Raw genomic sequence first — 10384 nt, 5'->3', positions numbered from 1 at the left:
AGTTCTGTGAAATCACGCGGGTGGAGAGAGTGACACGCGGTTTCACTTCGCGGTTGCGTCGCACAACCGCTACGACACCGCACCGCCGAGCCGGACCGCGGCATCCCTCGCCTCGGGGTCGCGAGTGAGACCCCCCCCCCCCCGTGCCACGATAAGCGCCGCGAGAAACTCACGCCCGCCCGCCACCGTGTGCGTCTCCACACCCCCCCCCCCTCCCCACCACGGCCCTAGGAGGAGCACAAGCTGACCTCGGCACCGCTGGCCATGCTGGCCGCCACCTGCAATAAGATCGGCAGCGCCCGGGCCCTGTCCCCCGCCGCGGACTCCCCCGCGTACGGCAAGGGCGGCTTCTACCCGTGGAAGCGGCCCACGTCTAGCGGCGCCGGGCACCCGGGCCTGGGCACCCCGGGCCAGCGCGGGGACCTCGCGGACTGCGCGAGCGGCCACGTCGCCGCGGGGCCCAGCGCCTTCAGCCTCGCCGCCTCCTCCTCCTCGTCCACCGCCTCGTCGTCCTCCTCGCCCGGCTTCCCCGGCGACTACGCGCTCTACCAAGCGCCGCCCGTCGTCGCCACGAGCGTCAGCTCGCCCGAGTGCTCGCAGTCGGCCTTCGTGTCCAAGGTGCACACGTCGGTGCAGGAGAGCCTGCAGGGCATGTACTCGCGCGTGGGCATGGCCCACCCCTACGAGTCGTGGTTCAAGGCGGGCGCGCACGCGGGCGTCAGCAACGACGTGAGCGCGGGGACGCCCGCCTGGTGGGACGTGCACGCCAACTCGAACTGGCTCGAGGTGCAGAACCCCGCGGGGAGTCTCCAGGGCGCGCTGCACTCGGCGCCGCTGCAGTCGCCCGCGCTGCACTCGCAGCTCGGCGGCTACAGCTCCGACTTCTCGAGCCTCGGACACTCGGCCTTCAGCTCCACGGGCATTTCCGCCTCGTCGCCGCATCTGCTCCCGGCCACGCAGCACCTGCTCGCGCAGGACGGCTTCAAGTCCATGCTGCCCTCGTACGGGGAGTCGCCCGGCGGCGGCGGCGGCGGCCTGCCCCCGGGGCCCATGATCTCGGGGCCGCCGACCCTGAGCGGCTCCTCGCGCGCCCTGGCGCGACGTTTCCCGGGGCGCGCCACGTGCGACTGCCCCAACTGCCAAGAGGCGGAGCGGCTGGGACCCGGCGCCAGCCTGAGGCGCAAAGGCCTCCACAACTGCCACATCCCGGGCTGCGGCAAGGTGTACGGCAAGACGTCGCACCTCAAGGCGCACCTGCGCTGGCACACGGGCGAGCGGCCGTTCGTGTGCAACTGGCTGTTCTGCGGGAAGCGCTTCACGCGCTCGGACGAGCTGCAGCGGCACCTGCGCACGCACACGGGCGAGAAGCGCTTCGCGTGCCCCGTGTGCAACAAGAGGTTCATGCGCAGCGACCACCTGAGCAAGCACGTGAAGACGCACAGTGGCGGCAAGGCGGGCAGCGAGAGCGACGAGACGAGCAACCCCGGCTCCCCGCACCCACACTCCCCCGAGACGTGCGGGCCTGAGCCGGGGGGGTAACGGCTCCTGAGCCGGGGGTGGGGGGGGGTGGTGCGGCAGCGGCTCCTGAGCCGAGGAGGAGGAGGAGGAGGGAGGCGGGTGGAAGAGGCCCCCTCCCGCGAGCGGTGCGCGCTCTTGGGGAACTCGTGAGGCCGCGGCGGTGCCGGCTGAGCGCACAGGTGAGGAGCTTCGTGAGTTGAAGACCAAAAAAAAATCTGCGCGTTGTGACTTCGGGTTCACGAGGTGACTGCTGCTGCTGCTGCTGCTTGCGACGGGTTTTTTTTCCTTCCTGTTCGGTTAAAAATAGCGAAGTTTTGTTTTTGTTTTAGGTTCGTTCCTTAAATTAAGATTCGCTTGGTCGTGACGCCCATAGGCTGTGTCGAGTCTCAATATCGCACTTTGTACAATAGTTGTATATTTTTTTGCGGTAATCGATAGTTCTGGGAAATTAACAATAATGTAAGATATTTTGTGCTCCCTTATAATTTAATCGTATGTATCAATTTGGCGACAAGAATTAAACACAGATGTGCACTAAAACGCCGTTTACATGTCGTGTGTCGCGTCGCGATCCGCTGTCGCGACTGGCGCCGCGCGAACTTCCTCTCCCAGTCTCTCTCCGTGAGGTGACACACAAAGACAAAGATCCCCCGTATAGCCTTTAACAGACTGTTGGGGCAAGTGCCGTTAGCGAGCACCTATAAAGGCCGGCACAGCACACGAGAGGGTGGGTGACCAGCACCACGCCCGACCGCCTTTGTCTCCCCACTCCACAGTGGCGATGTTTACACACCGCACCAGGTACTAATGTTGAGGCTGAGTCGACCTCGGGGAGGCCCAGGACCGGTTCAGATAATCGTCACCGGTGTTGGCCGTGAGCGGGAATCGAACCCGCGTCGCCACTTTCATAGCGCAGCGTAGCGCTAACCGCTACACCACCGCTCCCCATGCACACACACACACACACGCGCGCCCACGTGTGCGTGTGTGTGTGTGTGTTTTAACCGCACAAGAACGCGCGTGTTCAACTCGTTCACGCCGTCGTCGCCGCGTAAGACGCCACGCGGCGCCTTTGTGCTCGCTTCGGTGATGCAACGCGATGGGGTTTCGATTTAAAGCTTTCGTGACTGCAGGGATTCATCTTCTTGGTTCTTTCGGTAAAGTCACGTAGAATGGAAACAATACAAATAATCAAATAAAACAATAAAATAATTCTCACGACGTTTCGGCCACAACGCAAGCAGCCGTCATAACATAATTCTCACGACGTTTCTGCCACAACGCAAGCAGCCGTCATCAGGTGAAGACCAGGTCTGAGAATTATTTTATGACGGCTGCTTGCGTTGTGGCCGAAACGTCGTGAGAATTATTGTATTATGTTTTATTTTATTATTTTTATTGTTTCCATTCTACGTGCATTTACCGAAAAAACCAAGAAGACAACGCGATGGGGTTGTGGGTGCCCCGATTTCACTTTGTTACGAGGCCGCTGTCTCGGCGCGTGTGTGTAGTTGCTTATTTTTCTTAGCCCCAGTCTGCGGGAACACGACACCTGGTGTTGGGGTAGAAGAGCAAAGCCCTTGAACTTGTACATTTTAATTATCCCACATTGGTCGTCTGGATTTGGAACCCTTAACCCGAAACGACAATCGAGAAAAGAAAATGCGAGGCGATTGATTGTGTATGCGCGTGGGGGGGGGGGTGATGGGGGGAGCTTTCCTCCTTTCAATTATAACGTTTAATTATTTCCGGCACCGCTGCGCCGCCTATCACGAGGATCAAAAGCGGGCACAGCGCGGATTTGTAACGAAGACGCCAAACTCCGGGACGGATTCGCTCATCCACGGCCACGTGCTCCCCCCCCTCGCCGCGTTGCTCCCACACTTCGCCGTGCTCCCTGTTTCTCCTCGCGCTCCCTGCGGAAGACACGTGCTCGCCGTGTCGCACACGCGTTGCGCTCATCGGTGTCTTCACAAATGTGCGAGCCCCCGTGTCTCTTGGCTAAGCGTTCCCCGCGTCTCCCCACACTTGGTTGCTTCCCGCTATCCCCGAACCTTGCGTTCCGCGTGTCTTCTGGTCGGAAACACCGTGCCCTCCGTCTCCACGCGTCGTGGCCACCTTGACAGCCGCAACACTCGTCGCTCTTTCGCGGGCGGTCTCTGCGGTTTTCTCGGCGACTTTGGGTAGAATGGTGCCTCGTGCCGGCGTCTGCTTCGTGGCTATCGGGTCACCTGCGGGACACGCGGCGCGTCTGCCGCAGACGTGTCACGCACTCCAGCGGGCACGTGCGTCGCGCGGGCAATCCGATAGGCACAATTCATCGCAGGTACGCTAATACACCACGGTCACTTTGATGCTTATATTGCACGGGCTTCTCTAATGCGTACATCATTCGAGACGTATTCTAACACATACATCGATCACACCAGCTGCGATATCGGGTACATTGATAATACCGGCACGGTACTTTCGCGATATTTTTTGTTCTTTTGTATGTACGGTGGACTTCTTACGCGCCATACGCAGCCAACCGTGCTCATCGGAGGTGCGAAAAGAAGTTCTACATAACAACAAGTGGCGGTGACGTCACCACGGCGCTTGTGTCACGCTACGTGCACGTCGAGGCCACGTCGAGGCCACGTGAAGTTCGACATAACGTGCACGCAAATCGGCAGCCGTCGCTCAATGGGAATTGGCTGCTCCCTTCTTGTGCGCTGTGCCCCTCGCTCTGACCAATCTCTCTGGGGAGCGACTTCCCTGCGTTCCCGTCCAGGGGGGGGCTCCAAACGACTCCACTCTTCCTCCCCGTGCCCGGAGGAGGAGTCCTTCGGTGTCCGTGAAGAGGCTTCATTCAAAGGAAACTTCCCTCTCAATTCCCTTTCTGCCGTAGCCTCCGCCTCCTCTTCAGTTCCTCGCCTGAAGTTTAGCCCTCTCGAGCGCGCACGTCTTGTGCGCGGCGCATCTTGGGATGCGCTCGGGTTTAAGCAACAGCAAAACTGCATGTAAAATGTGGGTTTAAACAACGTTTAGATCCGAGGTGTAGTTATATATTAAACCAAAAAAAATCTAAGCTGCGTCCATCAGACGCGCGCTCTAACAGGTGCCGTGGACTGACGAATCGAGTAACAACATCCACAGGCAGACGAAACGCCTCCTTCCCATGTCTATCTCTCAACATCAATTAAATAACAATCATTATCTATATATATGTTTTACCCATATCCCATGGGCCACGCGGCCTTCGGCGAGAGCTGTCTTTTTATTTTTCGAGCAGCTTTCTTTTCATACGAGGAAACTCCGAGTCAGGATTCGATATAAAAGTGTCTCGTCGGCAGAGTCGGTGTTGCTCCAAACCGATGCTGATTAACTGCCAGGATGTTCATAGCCAAGGAAGGACGTCGAGGTCGGACTCTTGTGTGTGTTCGAAGCAAAACTATATAAAGACGGGCGCTTGTGTCGCGATCGAAACGTCGTGTTTTCTTCTATTATTTTGTCTACCCACGTGACTTTACCGAAAGAACCAAAGAGTATGGATTCCTGCAGCCACGAAAGCTTCAAATCAAGATTGTATATCTATAAAATGTATAACACTAAATAATCATGATATAGCGTCGTTGTGCACAATATAAGACAGGCGCATTGATCTGCCGGGTAACTTTGTAGCCGGAGCATTGATCAGCTGGAGTTGGCCCCGGCACGCGGCTCACAATGATGCCGAGCGCGGGGCGCGTGGAGGAGTCACGGAGACGGCGGGACGGTCTTTACACAGCTCGCACAGGCAAACCCGTTACATCGCACACACACACGTACACGCACAGGCAACCCGTTACATCGCACACACACGTACACACACACACACACAGAGGTACAGGTAACCCCGTTACATTACACACACACGCACACACACACGTACACACACACACGTACGTACACACACACACGTATACACACGTACACACACACACACGTACACACACACACGCACAGGCAACCCGTTACATCACACACACACACGTACACACACACGCACAGGCAACCCGTTACATCACACACACACGTACACACGTACACACGCACATGCAACCTGTTACATCGCATACACACACACACGCACAGGCAACCCGTTACATCGCACACAAAAGACAAAGATCCCCGGTGTAGCCTTAACAGACTGTAGGGGCAAGTGCTGTTAGCGAGCACCTATAAAGGTCGGAACGGCACACAAGGGGGTGGGTGGCCAACACAACGCCCGGCCGGCATTTGTCTCCCCAGTGGCGATGTTTACACACCGCAACCAGGTACTCATTTAAGGCTGAGTCGACCTAGGGGAGGCCCAGGACCGGTTCAGATAATCGTCACTGGTGTTGGTGGCCGTGAGCGGGAATCGAACCCGTGTGGCCGAGTTCATAGCGCAGCGTAGCGCTGTCCGCCACACGCACGCACGTACAGGCACCACGTGACATCACACACACACAGGCACGCGTATCCCGTACATGTTAACATCTACAGAGTCGAGCCTCTGCACGTGTCTCTACTCATCCGTGTCTCCACAGCCACCGTGTCTCCACACCCACCGTGTCTCCACACCCACCCGTGTCTCCACGCACCACCGTGTCTCCACACTCACCGTGTCTCCACACCCACCGTGTCTCCACACCAACCGTGTCTCCACACTCACCGTGTCTTTACACTCACCGTGTCTCCACACTCACCGTGTCTCCACACTCACTGTGTCTCCACACCCATCGTGTCCCCACGTTCACCCGTGTCTCCACGTTCACCCGTGTCTCCACAAACCACCCGTGTCTCCACAATCCACCCGTGTCTCTACGACGAGCCCGTGTCTCCGAGCGTTGTCCGCTGAGCAAATAGACTGCGGCACGAGGACAAGGGACAGAGAGAGGTGCAACGCCACCATCTAACACGTGACACGCTGACACTCGTGGCCAAGACCCCCCCCGCTCTCTCGAGCGAGTTAGCGAGTGGCACCTATGAGGACCGGCACGGCACACGAGGGGGTGGGTGTCCAGCACCATCGCTGGCCTCCTTTTGTCTACCCAGTAACGACGTTTAAACATCGCACCAGGTACTCATTTGAGGCTGAGTCGACCTAGGGGAGGCCCAGGACCGTTTCAAAAAAATCGTGACTGGTGTTGGCCGTGAGCGGGAATCGAACTCGGGCGGCAAGGGTTCGTAGCGCAGCATTGATGTCGATGTGCACCTACACATTGTACACTACTTGTACACGCAGTATACATTTACAATTACACGATTGTAAATAATAACGCTCTCAATCCACTGCTGGATGAAAGCCTCGCCACGTCGTGTCGGCCAGTCGTTTGACCATACTTCACCACGCCGGTCAGTGTGCGGGATGGTGAAGGGGTAGAGGGAGGACGCCCTCGCCGTGGTCCGGAGTGAAACTCGTGCAAACGCGTCTGCTTGCATAGTCGCATTGCGCTGGCCACGGAAGGACGCCACTCCAACTCTACAAAATAAACAGAGACAAAGATCCCCCCCAGTGTAGCCTTAACAGACTGTTGGGGCAAGTACCGTTAGCGAGTGCCTATGAAGGCCGGCACAGGCACACGAGGGGGTGGGGTGGCCGGCACCACGCCCGGCCGCCTTTGTATCCCTAGCGGTTATGTTTTTCACACCGCACCAGGTACTTTAAGTTCTCATTTATTTTTCAGTTTCATTTATTTGGTATAGCCCTGTGAGCCATTCGGCTCTTGAATCGGGTGCAACCGCAACAAACTAAAACATGAACAAGAAAACATCTTAAAGTGACTATGTGACTCATTTGAGGCTGAGTCGACCCAGGGGAGGGCCGGTCCAGATAATCGTCACCGGTGTTGGTTAGCGCAGCGCGCTCACCGCTACACCACAACTCCCCCGTTCGGGACCGAGTTTTTTTTGAGTTTACATTCTAAATCATCTCGACCGGAGGTAGACATCTGACATTTGGCTCCCGATTGCGAAGTCGTACACTTGAAAAAAAAAAAGAACTACGTGTTTTCAACCTGGCTCCCAAAGGAACGAGCAAACGGTCAGCAAAGTTCTACAATTCTCCAAACCTCGCGCTCGACACTTACAGAACACAGAGCATGCGACCAAGGCAGTGCGCAAAGTAAGTCGCCTGCCGCGGAGTGTGACGCCAAAGCCGGCTGAAAGTCAGGCGGTGATACGAAAGCTTATGTACGCATAGTACGCACGCATCAAACCCGACATACGTACAATTTGCACGCACGGGGTAAATGTATCCGCGAGTGCACGCGCGTATGCGCACATACGCGCGTACTTATGTATATGCGGTATACATACACACACATTCAACAAATAGCCACATTTTAAGCAAAAACACACGCAGATCGCCCGTTGTAGCCTTTAAGAACACACATCATTCGTGAACATACACACATTGTATACACACACAGTGTACACACTGAAACGCACACTGCAGTGTCTGCAATGTACACATCTCGACGCATAGACGCATCTATAAACGCACGCGGACACAATCACGAAGACTTCCCCTTCCATCGTGAGTTTTGCGTAGCGGTGAGCTCACGGCCAACACCAGTGACGAATATCTGACCCGGTTTTGGGGGCGGGGGGGGGGCTCCCCTAGGTAGACTCAGCCTCAAATGGGTACCTGGCTGCGGTGTGTAGAACATAGCCACGCGGGAGACAAAGACGGCCGTGCGTGAGGGCTGGGCCACCGATCACCCTCCGTGTGTCGTGCCGCCTTCGTAGGTGCTGCTACTCGCGAACATCATTTGCACCCCAATGTTTGTTTTATGGTTACGGGCTTGCACGGGGAATCTGTGTCTTTCACCGGAGGTTAACGGGTAGTTTCACGACGAACTCTGATTGAAAAATGAACTTTGGTAAATATGCGAATCTACCAAAACGATTTAGCACACACACACACACACTTGGTACACGTACGCATACATTCCTCTGTGCGGCATTTCGAGACTGTTGGTACAATTTCCGTGAGCCAACACCTACGAAGGCACTTAAGATGCAAAAAGACACCAATAACCACCCTTATATATACCTACATATACGCAGTACGTACATTTGCACACGCGCACATTGATGTACACTTATATAGATTTTGACACGAGAACACGGCACAATTGCATACGCCTATGTCACATGTGTGGATAGCAAAGCCGGTCGCAAGTGATTGATATGAAAACAAATCAAATGAAGTTGAAAGCAGGAAAGTTGCACAGATGTAAACCGTAACTCGGCATGAGGGATAGGGCAGATATTTTAAAAAAAGTTTATTTAATTCGCTATTCAACGCAGACCCACGACAGTTTGTGTTTGGAAGGGTGGCAACTCAAACTATGCCGTCACGTTTTAAATAAATGACACTTTGAATAAAACACAGCAACGCTTTGAAAGATATGTTCTCTACGGCCGATATAAAGAGCGGAGGAGCTCTGCTACCATTCTAACGTCACTGGGTTATTTTTTAGCTGTCGTTACAGTTACTCGACACTTTAGAAAGTTACGAAGTCACTTTTTGACGTTAAACAGTTGCTGTTTTTCTACCTAGATTATAACGACAGTATTAACTATTCTTGATTTGAAGCTTTCGTGACTGCAGAAATCCATACTCTTTGGTTCTGTCGGTAAAGTCACGTAGGTAGAAAACATTAAATAAAACAAAAAATAATATATCACGACGTTTCGATCGCAACACAAGCGGTCGTCCTCACGAGGTATTACTATTGTACTGCAGATAAATACAGGAACACACCTGTACACAAATATACACGTACATGCTGTACCACGCGTACACCTTCTATACATGCATGTGCTATGAATAAGGGTCATTGCCCGAAACGTCGCCTATGATATGCATGTGTTGAGTTTGTTGTTACAGTGGTGCTTCCCAAAACAATTGAATTAACACGAAACAAACATTAATGGGCACACGTGGACTTGCACACCGCGTATACAACCCACATTTGTATACTTCATACACACATACATACAATTGTATGCACGTAACACCCACAGCGTGACGCGGCTTGTACTTATCACACAAACATCGTTTGTGTGATGATGGTAAATATATACACATTTACCATCATCATCACCACCACCACCACCATCATCATCACCACTACCATCATCATCACCACCACCACCATCATCATCATCACCACCACCACCACCACCATCATCATCACCACCACCATCATTATCACCACCACCATCACCACCACCATCATCACCACCATCACCACCACCACCACCATCATCACCACCATCACCACCACCACCACCACCATCACCACCACCACCACCATCATCACCACCATCACCACCACCACCACCATCATCACCACCATCATCACCACCACCACCATCATCACCACCACCACCACCATCATCACCACCACCACCACCATCATCACCACCACCACCACCATCATCACCACCACCATCACCACCATCACCACCACCACCACCATCATCACCACCACCACCATCATCACCACCACCACCATCACCACCATCACCACCACCACCATCATCACCACCATCACCACCACCATCATCACCACCACCATCACCACCATCACCACCACCACCGCCACCACCACCATCATCACCACCACCACCACCACCATCACCACCACCATCACCACCACCATCACCACCACCACCATCATCACCACCACCACCACCACCATCATCACCACCACCACCACCACCACCATCACCACCACCACCATCACCACCACCACCACCATCATCACCACCATCACCACCACCACCACCATCATCACCACCATCATCACCACCATCATCACCACCACCATCATCACCACCATCACCA

The 10384-nt window shown here is 54.8% G+C and overlaps 1 protein-coding gene across 1 annotated transcript; it reads left to right on the top strand.

The window, feature by feature from the left end:
• The first annotated feature begins 235 nt into the window (after positions 1-235).
• On the top strand, positions 236-1539 carry SP9 (Sp9 transcription factor). Its single transcript, XM_078615136.1, has one exon. The coding sequence runs from the start codon at positions 265-267 to the stop codon at positions 1537-1539; it is 1275 nt and encodes a 424-aa protein (XP_078471262.1). The 5' UTR covers positions 236-264.
• The last annotated feature ends 8845 nt before the right edge of the window (positions 1540-10384 follow it).

Source organism: Lampetra planeri, chromosome 2 (genome assembly GCF_965212315.1).
Source record: "Lampetra planeri chromosome 2, kcLamPlan1.2.h2, whole genome shotgun sequence".
NCBI lineage: Eukaryota > Metazoa > Chordata > Hyperoartia > Petromyzontiformes > Petromyzontidae > Lampetra > Lampetra planeri.
The sequence above is the reverse complement of the archived record's forward strand: the minus strand, read 5'-3'. Positions and strand labels throughout refer to the sequence as shown.

What these genes read in the sequence shown, in the direction of transcription:
- SP9 (XM_078615136.1), top strand. Translation starts at nt 265, where the DNA reads ATGCTGGCCGCCACCTGCAATAAGATCGGCAGCGCCCGGGCCCTGTCC.